Source organism: Lolium rigidum, chromosome 7 (genome assembly GCF_022539505.1).
Source record: "Lolium rigidum isolate FL_2022 chromosome 7, APGP_CSIRO_Lrig_0.1, whole genome shotgun sequence".
NCBI lineage: Eukaryota > Viridiplantae > Streptophyta > Magnoliopsida > Poales > Poaceae > Lolium > Lolium rigidum.
Window position 1 is genome coordinate 339246058 of NC_061514.1, and position 17208 is coordinate 339263265.

The 17208-nt window shown below is 45.3% G+C and overlaps 1 protein-coding gene across 1 annotated transcript; it reads right to left on the minus strand.

Annotated features, from left to right (window-relative positions):
* Window positions 1-6838: 6838 nt before the first annotated feature.
* LOC124669793 (peroxidase 2-like) lies at window positions 6839-7923 on the minus strand. Its single transcript, XM_047206333.1, has 2 exons — window positions 7702-7923; window positions 6839-7600 (listed from the first exon to the last, which is right to left on the minus strand). Exons 1-2 carry the CDS (start codon window positions 7921-7923, stop codon window positions 6839-6841), a joined length of 984 nt encoding a protein of 327 aa, XP_047062289.1.
* Window positions 7924-17208: the final 9285 nt, after the last annotated feature.

Below are 17208 nucleotides of genomic sequence, written 5' to 3' on the forward strand. Positions count from 1 at the left end.
GGTGTAGCTTCAAAAATTTCAGCACATAGAGAGGCATTTTAATAACATGAAAATTTCTACAACCATATTTTCCTCTCTCATAATAACTTTCAGTAGCATCATGAGCAAACTCAACAATATAACTATCACATAAAGCATTCTTATCATGAGTCTCATGCATAAAATTATTACTCTCCACATAGGCATAGTCAATTTTATTAGTAATAGTGGGAGCAAATTCAACGAAGTAGCTATCATTATTATTCTCATCAAGTGTAGGAGGCATAGTATAATCACAACAAAATTTACTCTCCGCAGTAAGTGGCATCAAAAGACCACTATCATTATAATCATCAGAAATAGGAGGCAAAGTATCATCAAAGAAAATTTTCTCCTCAATGCTTGGGGGACTAAAAAGATCATGAAAACCAGCTTCCCCAAGCTTAGAACTTTCTATATTATTATCAACAATGGTGTTCAAAGCGTTCATACTAATATTACTACCAAGCATGCAAATATGATTCCATAGGTTTTTTAATTTTCGCATCAAACAATCCATGTTTTAAATCAGGAAATAGAATAAGAAGCTCACTCTTGTACATTATGCCAAACTAGTGTAAACAAGAAACAACAAGATGCAATTGCAGGATCTAAAGGAAATAGCTTTGAGCACACACACAACGGCGCCGTAAAAGTACTTTACCCGAGACCGGAGTATGAGTGCCTTTTACCTTTCCTCCCCGGCAACGGCGCCTGTAAAAGTGCTTGATGTCTACGGGAGCTTCTATTCTTGTAGACAAGTGTTGGGCCTCCAAGAGCAGAGGTTTGTAGAACAGCAGCAAGTTTCCCTTAAGTGGATTACCCAAGGTTTATCGATCTCAGGGAGGAAGAGGTCAAAGATATCCCTCTCATGCAACCGTGCAACCACAAAGCAAGAAGTCTCTTGTGTCCCCAACACACCTAATAGGTGCACTAGTTCGGCGAAGAGATAGTGAAATACAGTGTGGTATGAATAAGTGGTAGCAACGGCACCGTAAAAGTGCTTTGCCCAGGACAAGTAAACAAGCAGTAGTAACGCAGTAGAGTAACGCAGCAAGTAGTAACGCAATGAAACAAGAAACAAGCAGCGATAGCAGTATTTAGGAATAAGGCCTAGGGATTACACTTTCACTAGTGGACACTCTCAACATTGATCACATAACAGAATAGATAAATGCATACTCTACACTCTTGTTGGATGATGAACACATTGCGTAGGATTACACGAACCCTCAATGCCGGAGTTAACAAGCTCCACAATAATGCTCATATTTTAGTAACCTTTAGTGTAAGATAGATCAAAAGACTAAACCAAGTACTAGCATAGCATGCACACTCGTCACCTTCATGCATATGTAGGAGGAATAGATCACATCAATATTATCATAGCAATAGTTAACTTCGCAATCTACAAGAGATCATGATCATAGCATAAACCAAGTACTAACACGGATGCACACACTGTCACCATTACACCGTGCAGGAGGAATAAAACTACTTTAATAACACATCACTAGAGTAGCACATAGATAAATTGTGATACAAAACATATTGCAATCATAAAGAGATATAAATAAGCACTTCACTACGCCATTCATAACAAGTGAGTAAGTATTCTCGTGAAATATAGCCTAAGAGACCCACACGGTGCACACACTCGTCACCTTTACACACGTGGGACAAGGAGTCTCCGGAGATCACATAAGTAAAACTCACTTGACTAGCATAACGACATCTAGATTACAAGCATCATCATATGAATCTCAATCATGTAAGGCAGCTCATGAGATTATTGTATTGAAGCACATAGGAGAGAGATGAACCACATAGCTACCGGTACAGCCCCGAGCCTCGATGGAGAACTACTCCCTCCTCATGGGAGCAGCAGCGGTGATGAAGATGGCGGTGGAGATGGCAGCGGTGTCGATGGAGAAGCCTTCCGGGGCACTTCCCCGCTCCGGCAGGGTGCCGGAACAGAGACTCCTGTCCCCGCATCTTGGCTTCGCGATGGCGGCGGCTCTGGAAGGTTTTCCGTATCGTAGTTTTTCGCATCGTGGTTTTCTCGACGGAGGCTTTATATAGGCGAAGAGGCGGCGCAGAGGGTCGAAGGGGTGGCCACACCATATGGCGGCGCGGCTAGGGCCTCGGGCCGCGCCGGCCTATGGTCCGGGGGCCCAGTGCCCCCTCCGGTCCTTCCCGGGTGTTCTGGATGCTTCCGGTGAAAATAGGAACCTGGGTCTTGATTTCGTCCGATTCCGAGAATATTTCGTTACTAGGATTTCTGAAACCAAAAACAACAGAAAACAACAACTGGCACTTCGGCATCTTGTTAATAGGTTAGTTCCAGAAAATGCACGAATATGACATAAAGTGTGCATAAAACATGTAGGTATCATCAATAATATGGCATAGAACATAAGAAATTATCGATACGTCGGAGACGTATCAGTGGACGAGCCACGCGGCTAAGTAGTACTAGCTTGTTAGGTAGCTGATGCAAATGTATATATTCGTTTCCAATGCCGAATTGTCACCGGGCCAGAAGGGACCGTCTTAAGCTCCCGAACTTGCCGTCCACCGGTACGGCGTGGACATGGCGATCACGGATCTCTTGCCGGCGAGGTCGCGAGGAATGCGTACTCCGCCGGTAGGCCGCGAACATGACGATCTGACTCGCACCTGCACTCGGCGCAGGTCTCATCTAATACTGCCGCTAATTGTTCAAGATTTAGCGGCACGACATCTATACTGCCGCGAATTATCAAAGCTTTAGCGGCACTACATCTATACTGCCGCGAATTATCAAAGCTTTAGCGGCACTTTTCAATACTGCCTGCATTGATCCAAGAATTTGCGGCACTTTTCTAATCTGCCGCTAATTAGGCAAATAACTGCCGCACTTTTTCTAAATTGCCTTTGATTAACACATGATTAGCGGCATAATGGAAAAACTGCCGCTAAATCTACTATTCCTGGCGGTTTAGGATAGTGCCTGCACCAAAAGTGCCGCAAATAAAGGGACGTGGCGTAGTGAGGAGGAAAGAGTGGATCGGGTTCTGCAAAAACTGATGTGATTTTCTTGACCGAGCTGACTTCAGCAATTACTGGACCGATCCTAGACTGGGTTGTTGGTTATTCGATTTTGACGGCTGTAAATGAGCCTTTAGCGATCTTAACTCGACTCGACGGTCCGCTTCATTACTTAAAATATTCAAGCATTACACTCAGCCTCTGCATAACTAAGATGCATACAACCATTCGAGTATCAAGTCTGAAAACAAATAAATTATAAAGGCAGACAAAACGAGCCAACTAGACTAAGCTTCGTTGGCTTCAATCTGACTAATATGCAACCACCCACGTTGAGAAGTAAGCTCATTGGCCGTGTTCTCCAACCGTGTAGACACCCCCATAAAGAGGTCTCGTTCCTCCAAACGTTAAAGTGGCGACCATGAACGGAGCAAAACCGTACATCGGTAAATGACTTGCATGAGAGAAGAATTATTGTTATTGAAAACCTTGTCATTCCTACATAGTCAAAGCGTCTATACGACTGCAATCGCGTTAACTCTGATAAGCGTTTTATACCTAGTATCTACCCTATTTAGCCAATTGCCAAATATATTTGCAATGCTACAAGACGGGTATAAGGTAGAACCTATCTGAATGATTGACCATATAGATCTAGCAAATCGACAGTTGAAAAAAATGTATTTTATTGTCTCATCTTCATGATAGAAAACACATTTCTTACAACTGTGCCACTTGTGTTTAACAAGGTTGTCTTTGGTTAAAATCACACCGCGACGAAGGTACCACGCAAAGACTTCCATTTTCAGTGGTATCTCCATCTTCCAAATGTATTTATTATTGACATTCGGTTGACTGGGAATGGTAAGCTCCTTATACATTAAATTGACCGAGAAAACACCGTTCTTTGTTAGGTTTCATCAGAATTCATCAGTCCCCTGAGCTAGTTTATTGAAGCTAACCTCTATAGCAATTCATTCCAACTAGTCAGATGGGGCCAATTAGATCACGTCTAAACGTCATAGTGGGAGGAGAAGTTTCCATAACCTTCTGCAAGTTGTCTCCCTTATAACGAACAATATTGTACAAGGCTGGATATTGTTCTCGAATAGTAGTTGTTCCCAACCATCTATCTTCCCAGAACCTAATCTCCGCCCCATTCCTTATGGAGAACAAACCATATGGAAAAAAGTGCTTCTTAGTTGCCATATTTCCAGCCCAAAAGTGAGAATCTCCGGGATTTCAATAGACCTAGGATATCGTTTTTAAACCTACATATTTTTTTTCTTAATAGTTGTTCCATATACTATCCTCAGTCAATAACCTGGCCAGCCATTGTCCTAGCAATGCCCTGTTCTTAACTTTAAGATCATGAACACCAAGTCCGCCTTGATCTTTTGGACGGCAGACAACACTCCATTTTGAACTGATATTTTTTCTTCTCACTATCCCCTTGTCAAAAGAGTCTTGAACGTAGATAGTCTAATCTATATAAGATTTCTTTGGGCAGGTGGAAGAAGGATATCATGTACAATACGATATTCGTAAATACTGCATTTATGAGAACCAATCTCCTCCCAAGGGACAGCAATTTGTCTTTCCAACTATTTAGACGCTTCTGAAGGCTTTCCTCGACGAGTTTCCACTCCGCCAATGTCAGTCTCTGATAATGAATCGAAATACCTATATAGTTGATTGGAAAGGAGCCAAGAGCACATTTCGAACAACTCGGCATATAGGTTGGCATCGTCATTGGCCTCACTGAAAAAATTCACTTTTATGGAAATTGATTTTGAGACCTGATAATTGCTCGAATGCTGTAAGAATTAACTTTAAATTTCATGTTTTTTCCAAGTCATGATCCATAAAAAGAATAGATAATCCCCCATCCACAAGATGAGGCACTACCCCTTCAATCTGACCATCAACCTTCGCATGCTCAATTATAATAGCAAGCATATTCGCCACAATGTTAAATAAAATTAGAGATAGGGTATTCCCTTGCCTCAAACTTTTTTTCGTCTCGAAGTATAGACCAATATCGTCATTGACCTTAATGACAACACGTTCAATGAAAAAAAAGTTATTTATAAGAGCACGTCACTCATTTGAAAATTGTTTCATCTTGAGTGTTTGTTGAAGAAAAGACCACTTAACTTTATCATAAAAAAATTCAAAGTCAATCTTGAGAATAACCCCATTCAGATTTTTCCGATGCATCTCATGTACTGTTTCATGCAAAGTTACAACACCATTTAGGATGTGTCTACCTTGCATTAACGCAGTTTGGGACGGGCGGACCACATGTTCTTCCACTGAATTGAGTCTAATCGTAGCGACTTTGGTAAAAAAATTAAAACAAACATTAACCAGGCATATATGTCTATACTGTTGAAAACGTTCTGTGTCAGTTATTTTTGGTAGAAGAATAATTTCACCAAAATTGATGCGGAACAAATCCAGTTGACAGTGCATGGAGCTTCCCGAAGAGCTCCAATAAATCATGATTGATAATATCCCAGAAAGATTGATAAAATTCCGTAGGAAACCATCAGAACCTGGCGCCTTATTGTGCTCCATTTGAAAGACCGTTTTTTTATGTCCTCCTCAGAATAAGGAGCCGCCAGAAACGCATTTTCCTCTGGAGACGCTTGGAGAATATCGCTAATCCTGGATTCATCCATGGATATATCAGATTACTCTGCTGCGCCAAACAAACCTTTATAATACGATGTAATATAGGACTTCAGGTTCTCATGACCTTCGATCACACCCTCCAACTAGAGAATGAATGAGTTTATTTCCGTGTCTACCATTAGCGACACTATGAAAGTATCTCATGTTCGAATCTTCTTCCAACAGGAATTGAGCTTTAGATCATACCGTTTGAGTTACTCCTCACGAAGTAGGCTGACTAACTTAGCATTGTATTGACTTTTAAGTTCAATCTCATGCGTAGTCAATGACCTTACCTCAGCAATAGCATCCAGATCATCAATATTAGATGATAGGCTGAGCTTCTCTTTTTTGAGCAGCCCAATCATATGCCTAGACCACCCCCAAGGTATCTACGCAGAGCTTAATTTGTTATTCCACCTTAGGATGGGGGTGTTCCCAGCGACTGGCTTGTCCCATATAAATTTAATCATATATAAGAACCCTTCTCTACATAGCCATCCCAACTCAAATTTGAATGGACGTCTACGCAGCGAAGTTGGGTTTTCAGTGATTAATAAAATAGGAGCATGATCTGACAGAGTTTCTATCCGAGGAAGAGCCCGCACCGAGACAAGACGCGAGCCACCTACCACGGTCACATCCACATTTTATTAGTATAGATAATATACTCCCCCCTCCCATAAAAATTGTATGTGATTTGTCTAATATCAGATGTATCTAGACATTAAATAATATCTAGATCCATCTAAATTTTAATAAATTTTAGACAAGTAAATAGCGATAGTGGTGAAATGGTAAAATCTTGAAGACTTCCTCAATATCCAAATTCCAAAGTGACATTTTTTTTGTGATAATGAGGGAATATATATGATGCGACGCTCGGCGTCTGCTGTCACTAGACTTCGAAAAAGACATCAACAACAACAGAAAACAGATTTAATTCATTTTTGCATGGACAAATCAACAAATGAGCAAACGAGAAAGCGAGCTCGCAACAAGAACGAAAAGAAATGAAATTGAAATTAATTCTGCACAGTGTCGAACATGAACTGGACGGATGATGGAGCGAGAGATGCAGAAGCAGGACTTGTCCAGCGATCATTAGTTCCATCTAGTTGACGAGCCTGCAGTTCGTCCTGATCTCGCCGCGTCGGCCGGCCTTCTTCACCTCGATGCCGGCCATCTTCACCATGGCCTGCCCGAACTTCTTCTCCCACCTACCGCTGACGCCCGCGCTCTCCCGCACCATCCGCGCCGCCTCCTTGGTCTCCATGAGCGCGGCGTCCGACGCCAGCAGCACCCTACCCTTCAACACGTTGCGGTAGAACTGACCGTCCAGCTCCGCCGGGGTCACCAGGTCTTGGCTCACCGTCGGGTCCTCTGCCTCGCTGGTGTCGTTGCACCGCCTCCGGAGCGACCTCGCGAACGACGGGTCGATGTCAGCGCCGTCGCCGAGTCGGTCCCCAGCGAAGGAGGAGCAGCGCGCGTGGCCGACGGAGTGCGCGCCGGAGAGCACCACCATGTCTTCGGCGTCTAGCCCCTTGGCGGCGAAGTTGTCGATGAGCTGGGCGAGGTTTGCAGACGGCGCCGGAAGGGAGGGGACCGTGTCAGAGGCATTGGAGCGCCGCCCGTCGAAGCGGCCCGCCGGCATGTCGAAGTCGACGCGGTAGCCGCTGAGCAGGTAGGAGGCGTCACGGGCTGCGAAGGCGACGACGTCGGCGCAGGAGACGACGCCGGGGCAGGCGTCCTCCAGCGCGAACTTGGCCGCGTCGATCGCCTCGAAGCCACGCAGGCTGTGGACGTTGGGCGCGCCCAGCTTCTCCGGGAAAGGGTTCTTCTTCGTCGGGTCCAGTAGCACCGATGCGTCACAGCCCTGTCCACAGTACACACAGGTACGTATCAGCAAACTACTCAGCAATGCAACTATAACTACTGCGGGAATGTTTGCCGCGTCACGCGTGTGCGTGTGCATACCTGGACGAAGCAGTCGTGGAAGAGTAGGCGGATGAGGCCAGCGCCGATGCCGGCGTCCTCGGCTACGGCGTCGCTCACGGCGGCCCTCACGATGTCCTCCGCCTCTGGGCACGTGTCCTGGTAGTACCCAACCTGGAGCTCGGTGTCGGGGGCGCCGCGGCACGCCCCAGCTAGGAGCAGGGCGCATGTGACCAGGATCGCTAGCTCAAAACTGGCAGCCATAGCCCTTGACCAAGAATCTTGGTGCTTTTGAGCTATCTGAGCTGATCAACTGAAGATCGATCGATCAAGCGTGAGTGGGATGAAGTGTTCCTCATAACGAAACCCTGTTTTATAGGTAGGTATTCCGAGCGCATTGTGTAGAATGACACGGCATGATTTAAGTTCGTAAGTTCTATATGGCTTTGTTACCAAGCTGTATGCACGAACGACGCCATTGACGAACAAGACGTTGAGCTTGAGCTTGTTGTCAATTCAACGGAGGCTTTCCCTGCCTCCAAGGACATACCTCCAAATGGCCGGAAGAGATGGCCTGCTCCATGCTCCAGCAGCTGTCTCCATATCGATTTCTTAATTCAGCTGAGCTGAGCTAGAACATTCCGACCAACTGAATCGATCGGAAATGGGATCGTACTGAAAACAGGAGGATTTTCTTTTGTGTTCGTGAGTCATGATGGGGACCGGTCAGTTGGTCTGTTGTAAACCGAGAACAAAATTAGCGCGTCCTCCAGCTGTGTGCCATCGTCGACATTGTATCTGACAAGCGGCCAGACGCCACGGCGGCGGCTGTGCTGGAGGTGGAAGACGGCGGCAGGGACAAAGCTATAAGCTAGCAATCTGTCCATGTATGGATCCCTAGTAATCCTGCCTACCTTAGAGACACAAAGGTGTTTTTCTGATAAATTACACACAACCAAAATACTTTAAAAGAAAAAAGAAGACATGACGGCCATCTCAAACGGACATGCATCAACAAGCCTCAGCATCAACCACAGCGGGAGCAACACGTGAACTACAGGAAAATTTCTCCATAAGCAGAGCCTCTGAAAGGTAACTACGCATCCTCGCCGCCACTGCTTGATCCAACCATTGAAGCCAGATTATGGGTTTTCATAGTAAGTCTAAGAAATCGTAGAGAACACTTTCAACAAGATAACGGTGCAACATCACCAACGTTGTTCGCTGTTCGGTACGTACAACCAATAAAGATTGGACCTTGATGTTTCCATCCTAGAACTCGAGATTTGGTACTTGATGGAGCACCACCAAACTAAAGTATGTTGTGGCCTCCACTTGCCAAACATAACATTTTCTCATAGCCTTGATAATGCGGAGCACAATACGAAAGATCTGAGGTAGCATCTCACGCATACATTTCTGACGTGAACATGGACACGCGTCTGATAACCACATCCCCATGAATGTGATGGCATTCATGAGAAAGTTGCCGTACATGCCAGAACGCAGATCATGGACCAACGGACGTCGTGCCACCAAAAACCCACTAAGGGCTCGATATGGTGGCGCGCCATGCACGCTAGAGGCAGTCATCATTCTTGGATGGCTAGCATCCATTGCACTTCATGAGCATTGGGCCTCCTTTGAGGTCTACACGGTGTGCCGCCTAATGAGGGAGCTCCTCGACAATGCCCACCATGAGGGGCTTAGGGTTGACGGAATCCTGCAGGCTAACACGAGACATCGGATACCAAACAAACCGGAAGAGAGATTTACCCAGATTCAAAGCCCTCGATGAGGTAAAACCTTTACTTCCTGCTTGTCTGATCTTGATTTATCGAGTAAAATAGTGTTACAATGGGGTAGCCGATAGACTACTCTGGTGATCTCGCCGAGGGCAAGGTTTCTAAGGTTTGTATACGCTAGATTGCTAGGGTTTCGTGTCTGGTTGTTCTGTCTTTCGGCAGGCCCTCTCCTGACCTTTATATAGCAGGCCAGGTCCCGAGAGTCATGTCCAAATTCGACTAGATTACATAGAGATCCAATCTACACTTCTCTTTATTGACGTCTTCTTGCCTTGTCCGTTAAGAATCCTTCTTCTAGTAGGTCTCCTTCATTGCAACCGACGTATGGACCCACCTTAGTCTTGGATAATTTTTGTGGGCCCCTAGTTGGGCCAAGGGAGGTAGACTAATGTCGGGTACCCGAAGGGTAATGCCCACATCACCGCCCTTTTGACATTTTGACCGGCATGAATTTCTTATTTTGACTAAGTCACTACTATAAATTCACACGTGTGTGATGATTTTGAGCACCATGATTTATACCTTGGTGGTCATGAGTTATGCTTCCATAACTCTTCACCAAACCAAACAGTGGTTCTCACTTTCAACCAAATTTTGTTACCATGGTTCTAGCCTGCATCATGTATGTTTAAACTTCGAAGATCCCACTTTTCCAGTTTTGAGTAGTCACTAGAGTCCACACGTACTACTTTATATTAGGGCTGAACGATTTCATAGCTTCTCGGCGCATGAGACATTGTTGATGCTAATGAATAATACACATAAACGGTAAATACACATTGATAGTGTGCTATTACAATATTTTAGCAGTAATATTCTAATGGTAACTTTTGATACCATTTCTCTGCAGTAATTCATGAACAATAATTACTGTCCGGTAATTTTTCAACTATGCACAACCTTTTTAGCACTGCATGAACAGTAACTTCTTGGGTTAATTTTCGACCGGAACTTGGTAACTCTACTTCTGTAGTAACCAACGTAATCTCCTGACAGAAATTACCCTCGGATAATTCTTTAATGATAAGTAATTTTTCAGTAGTAATTCTACAACATCAATTTTTTAAACAGTAAACACACAAGAACAATGCGGAACGATTTCACGCCTTCTCGGCGCATGAGGCACCGGTTGATGTGCTAATGAACAACACACATAATCAGTGAACACGCATGTGTTATTATAGTTTTTTTAGTGGTAATTTTCCGTTGGTAAATTTTGATACCATTCTCTAGCAGTAATTCGCGAACAATAATTATCAGAGACCGGTTTTTTAGCGCAGGTGCGCGGTGCGCACGCTAGCTACAGTGTTGTGCATGATTGCTGATTCCTTTGCATAGTAGGCTACTGTGCACATGTAGATACAAAGAAGTAAAGACAAAAAGGAGGGAAGAAAAGGTGAGTGGAGACATTGCATGCGGGGTTCACATGTTGTAGTACTTTTCTTTGCTAATCCCTTTGCAGCACCTCTCTCTTTTCTCTCTGTAAACTTCTTATTTTTTCTTTGTAAACTTCTTATTTAGTATTTTTATTTGTTTTGTCGACTAAAGAACATTTTTGGCAGCCCAGTTTGCAAGATAAATCAAATCAGTTAGCATAAAGCCACTATGTAAACTTCTTATGTAGTATTACTTTTATTTGTTTTGTTGACTAAGAAACATTTGTGGCAGCCCAGATAGTAAATTAAATCAGTCTGCATAAAGCCACTATGTAATGTCAGAGAGAGTCCTAGACCCAAGAGAAGATTAGTCAACAAACATATTAATAATGAGGACAAGGGACCACTCCACTCAACACGGAAGAATAAATCGAATAACCAAGACATGTGAGAGAGGTGCTACAAGACAATTCCAAAACGAGTCAACCCATATGCTATGGTGCCTATGCCTACTAGGTAATCAACATTAGGGGTGGTACCAAAGTGGCAGGAATTATCTAATCTTGATGTCGCATGGACGGCAGCGATACCTGTGCACAGAACGCAGGTGCGCTACTCCACTTTTTTATCATCCGGTAATTTTCGACGATGCGCAACATTTTTAGCGCTACATGAAAAATAGCTTCTCAGGTAATATTTTGACCGCCACTCGGTAACTGACTTCTTCTGTAGTAACCAAAGTTAATTTCCCGATGTTAATTACCCTACCGTAATTCTTAAATAATTAATAAGTCTTCGATAGTAATTCTACAACATCAATTTTCTTGTACAGTAAACACACATGAACAATGTGCTATGATAGTAATTTTTTAGCGGTACTTTTCAATAGTAATTTTTATACCATTTCCCAATAATAATTATTATCAAGTAATTTTTTTACCAAGCGTAACCCTTTCAGCGCTACATGAATAATAACTTCTCAACGGTAAATTTTCGACCGCAACTCTGTAGCTGCCTTCTTCACTAGCCTACGGTAATTTTGATAGTAATTAATTACCCTACGATAATTCTTGAACAATTAATAGTTCTTTGATAGTAATTTTACAATATCAATTTATTGGTTTTAACAATTATTCTGTCAATGATGAAACCATTAAACACCTATTTTTTCAATGTCATTTTGCGAGATCTATTGGTCAGTCATCCAAGTAGCGTCTACCCTGTATCCCCCGACTAGTGTGGCCAATGTCTTTGGCAATTGGCTTCATAGTATCGATTCAAGGTTTAAGTTGCTTCTTAGGATGGGGGCGCTAGTAGTTATCTGGGCGTTTTGGCTAAGTAGAAATGATAAGATTTTTAACGATAAAAATTGTTCTTTTTTGCAGGTCATCTACAGATGTACAGGTATTCTCCGTTCGTGGTTACCTCTTCAGCGAGTGGAGAACCGAACCCTATTTACGGAGGTCTGTACACGGTTGGAGGCTACGGCGAGGGATACTTTTTCCCTACATGGGTGGCAGCATAGACTACGGATTGCAGCCCCACCCTCACCTTAGGCGTTATATGATTCATCGCTTCGATATGTATTTCGTCAAGTCTTTTATATCTTGCGACTTCAGACACTTAAACGGCTGTGTGCATCCTGGTTATGCAGATGCCGGATGTAATTGTTTCTCAAAGTAATAAAGCATCCTTTATCGAAAAAACAATTATTCTGTGGCGTTGCATGAAGAGTAATTTTTTAACAATAATTTTTCGACCACAACTATTCAATGATAATTAGCATTCTTCTACACTGGCCAACATTAATTCTCTTATCGTAATTACCCTATGGTAATTTTTCAAAGATGCATAATTCTTCGACAATAATTTTTCACCATCAATTTTTCGAGTTTAAACATTTATTCTTCGACCGTAATTTTTCAACTTACCAACGCATGAAACGTAACTTTTTAGCAATAATTCTTCGGTAACAACTCTTCAACAGTAATAGCCTTTTTTATTATTTTGGATCTCTTTTATTCGAGAAAAATATTAGTAGCTCGTTCTTCTATTGATAGCCACATGAGGGGTTCTCCTACAGGAACTTCCTAGAAAAAAACTGTCACTTTCCGTCTTATCTTTTATTCGAGGAAAATACTACAACCTATTGATTGCTTCACAGTCACCTTTCTTTTCAAAACAAACTTGAAAACATAACTTTATTGTTCACCGCCTCTTTTATTCAGAAAATTATTTCTCCCTTATTCGATCACCCTATGAGATGTACTCCACTATTTATGTTCTCTTTTATTCTAATAAAAAAAGAGCATTCACCTCATGAATTACTCTGCAGGAAAACTACTACCTTTTTCCACCACAACTTTGGAAAAGGTACTTCATTGCTCATCGCCTCTTTTATTCTAGGAAAATACTTCACTATTTCCCTTCTCTTTTATTTGGAAAATACTTAATTATTCGTCGCCACTTTTTTCGAAAAAATTTACTACCTTCATTTGTTGATTGCCCCAAGATCATCCTACGGGTGCGTCATATCGCCACGCTAAAGCTTCCTATGTCTCTTTTATTTGGGATTACAACGTTTTGCTGCAGTGTTTCAATAGTACCTTCTACATTATATCAGAAAAAATTGTTGGACCATTCGCTCTTCTCTTTTCATAAATTTACTAATTCTTTGTCTTTCGCCGCCTATGTTATTCACAAAATATATACTAAAGCATTCTTCTATAGTGACTTCACCAAATAAATACTTCATTATTATTCGCTGACCCTTATATTTGTGAAAAATATTGCTGGCCACACGATCCCACGGGCGCGGTGTGTCGCCGTGATATAGCTTCCTAGTTATATTACATGCCATGTTCTGTCGGAGTGGCAGCCAGATGACCAAGAAACCAAGAAGTTTTGCCTTGTTTGGTTAGACTACGACAGACGTTGATGGTTCAAGACTTCAACCTTCGGCTTGGTTTTATTATCAAGAAATCGACCTCAATCCTACTGGCAATCTAACGGTGGACTTTCCATGATTCCAAGGAGATGTCTCCAAATGGCCGGGAGTGATGGCCTCCAGGCTTCATCAGCTGTCCACATTTGGAATTCTTTATTTCAACTGAACTGAACCGAACACTGTGTTAGATTATATGTTTCGGTTAAGCTAGACTTGTAACGCAAGCTAGGGTCAGTTTTGTATCAATTTGTGAGACATAATACAAACTTACATGGTATCAGACTAATCGATCCTGACCTATGGCGTCGCCGCCTAAGCCGCCGCCGCCTGGGTACTTCGACCAGCACGCCAAGGCCGCCGCCGCCGCCGAGGCCTCGGCCTCTTCTACCCCTCCCACGGCTACTCCTCTATCCTACACAGACACCATAGCCGATGTCACCCCCTTCATACCTATTACTTTAGATCTTGCCCAACACAACTACTACCATTGGCGCCACCTCTTTGAGGTTCACCTCGGGCGCTGCAACCTCCATCACCACGTCGCCGCCGACGCCGCCCCTCGTCCTGACGACGCTCGCTGGATCACAGATGATCTCGCCATCATCCAATGGATCTACACACGCATGTCCACGGAGATTTTCAATCTCGTTTTCCGTGAGGCCGCCACCGCCGCCGCCCTCTGGGCGTCCCTGCGCCAGCTCTTCCAGGACAACGCTGAAGCCCGGATCAACAACCTCCACTCCGCGATCCGCAACACCCCTCAGGGGGACTCCTCGCTCAGCGTCTACTGTCAGCGCATCCAGACGATGGCGGATGAGCTCCGCGAACTAGGCGATCCTATGCCTGATCGCCAGCTTATCAACATCCTTCTCCAAGGGCTCAGCGACCGGTTCAAGACTCAAGCGGCCATGATTCCCTTCATGCGGCCTCGCCCTTCCTTCGCGGAGATCCGGTCCCTGCTGCAGAACGCCGATGATGACCTCACACGGCGGGAGGCGCGGCCTCACGTCTTCGCCGCCTCCACCCGGCCGCCCCTGCTGCCTACTCCTGCACCGGCAGGCCCGACGAGCCAGCCCACCGCCGCGGCAGGACCCCCGGTACCGTTTCCGGCCTCCGCCGGGCAGCCTCCTCCCGGGCCGGCGTCCCGGCCCCAACTACAAGGGCAAGAATCCGATGTACCGGCCGCCGCGATCTGCCACTCCACCAGCCGCCTCGACGCCCGCGCCAGCGCTCGCCGCTCCTCCCGCTTGGCGCCCGCCACCGGCGGCACCGACGCGCTGCGCCGGCCACTCGCCGCGCCGCCTACTCGGCGCCCTCCTCATGATCCCCGGACCGGCATGGTTCGGGCTTGGTCCATGCCCCGGGCGGCCCCCTCTCCGATCGGCGCTCCTCCGGCTTACACGGGTGCCTAGGCGCCGGGTCTTCGCCCCCACACCGGTTCCCCGGACTCCTCGGCCAGCGCGCCCCGCCGAACGCCTACCACGCCGCCCCGGCCTACTACGACGGGGGGATGCCATACATGCCATATCAGCACCCCCAGATGTTTCAGCCTTCGCCTGTCCTCGGCCTGCTCCAACTGCACCGCTGCATCAACCGACCTCTGCTCCTTCACCGAGCTGGGACCAATCTGCGTTCTTGCAGGCCATGAACAACTTCGCTGCCCAGGGAAACTCAGGTATGGACTGGATTTTCGATTCCGGTGCTTCTAGTCACATGTCTGCTTCTAGTAATATGCTGTCAAATTTTTCCACCACACCACTTTCATCCATAGTCCTAGGAAACGGCACTACTATACCTATATATTGCACCAGCCAAACCACCATACCTACACCCACCAAACAACTCCTCCTACGTGATGTCCTTATTGCACCCGCGCTAATCAAAAACTTAATTTTTGTTCGTCAGTTCACCCGTGACAATCTTGTTTCTATGGAATTTGATCCGTTTGGTTTATCCGTGAAGGACTACCGGACCAAAGCGGAGATCGCTCGGTTCAATAGCTCCGGCGACCTCTACACTCTCCATGGCGCCGCCACCCACGACCCACCCACCTCCATGGCGGCGTCCGTCGACCTCTGGCATCACCGTCTCGGCCACCCCCACAACACTACCTTGTCTTCTATACTTAGCGAATTTTCAATAAATTGTAATAAGGATAGTCATAATACCTCCATGTGTCCCTCTTGTCAGCAAGGAAAACATGTTCGCTTGCCCTTTAGTTCCTCTACTACTGTTAGTACCTTTCCTTTTGAACTTTTGCACTACGATTTATGGACATCTCCCCATACTAGTGTCTCTGGCTTTAAATATTATCTAGTCGTTCTAGACGATTTCACACACTTTGTCTGGACTTTTCCTTTACGCAACAAATCAGACGTACACACCATTTTCCTAAACTTTCACAAATATGTCGCCACACACTTCTTTCTTCCCATTAAATTTATCCAATGTGACAACGGCAAAGAATTTGATAACTTTCAAAATCGAAACTTCTTTCTTCAACATGGCATTCTTCTCCGATTTTCATGCCCATACACTTCACCTCAAAACGGCAAGGCAGAACGCTCGCTTCGCACAATAAACGACATCATTCGCACCCTTTTAATCCACTCCTTAATGCCACCAAAATTTTGGGCCGAAGCCTTACGCACGGACACCTACTTACTTAACATCCGGCCTCATAAGTCCAACCCAAACTCTACACCATTCTACTCTCTTTACCTTAGTCATCCCAACTACTCTGAACTTCGCGTCTTTGGCTGTCTTTGTTTTCCAAAAACTGCCGCCATCTCCACCAACAAACTATCACCTCGCTCCATTCCCTGTGTCTTTCTAGGATACTCTGATGAACACAAGGGTTATCGCTGCCTGGATCTCGTCTCCGGCCGCGTCCACATCTCTCGGCACGTTACTTTTTCCGAGCATATCTTCCCTTTCTCCACACGGACACCCTCCCAAACTCCCATTGACCCATCGCCTACCCTACATCATCCCATAGCTCACCCCGCTAGGTTTCCTCACCACTACACCGCTCTGACTACACCCATACATTCGCCTCCTACCGCCACCCCAGTGCCCTCCTCGCCTGCCGCGGCAGACCCTTCAGCCGACTCCACTGCCGCGACAGCGGGGTCGGCTGCTTCCTCTGCCGCGTCCGCAGCTCCACCCGATACACCCATCTCCCCCGCCGCTCCTTCTCCACCTATTCCACCATCTTCGATGTCCGACTCATCCGCTGCGCTCGACGTCGTTGTTCATCCCACTCCACCTCTACCACCCCATGTTGTTCCTACCCAAGCTCCCACAAATGATCACACAATGCGCACTCGGGCCAAAACGGGATTTCACGTTCCAAAAAGGCCGTGTCTCAATCTTCATGCCACCACTTCTCCGATCTCCCCCATCCCTAAAACCTACAAAA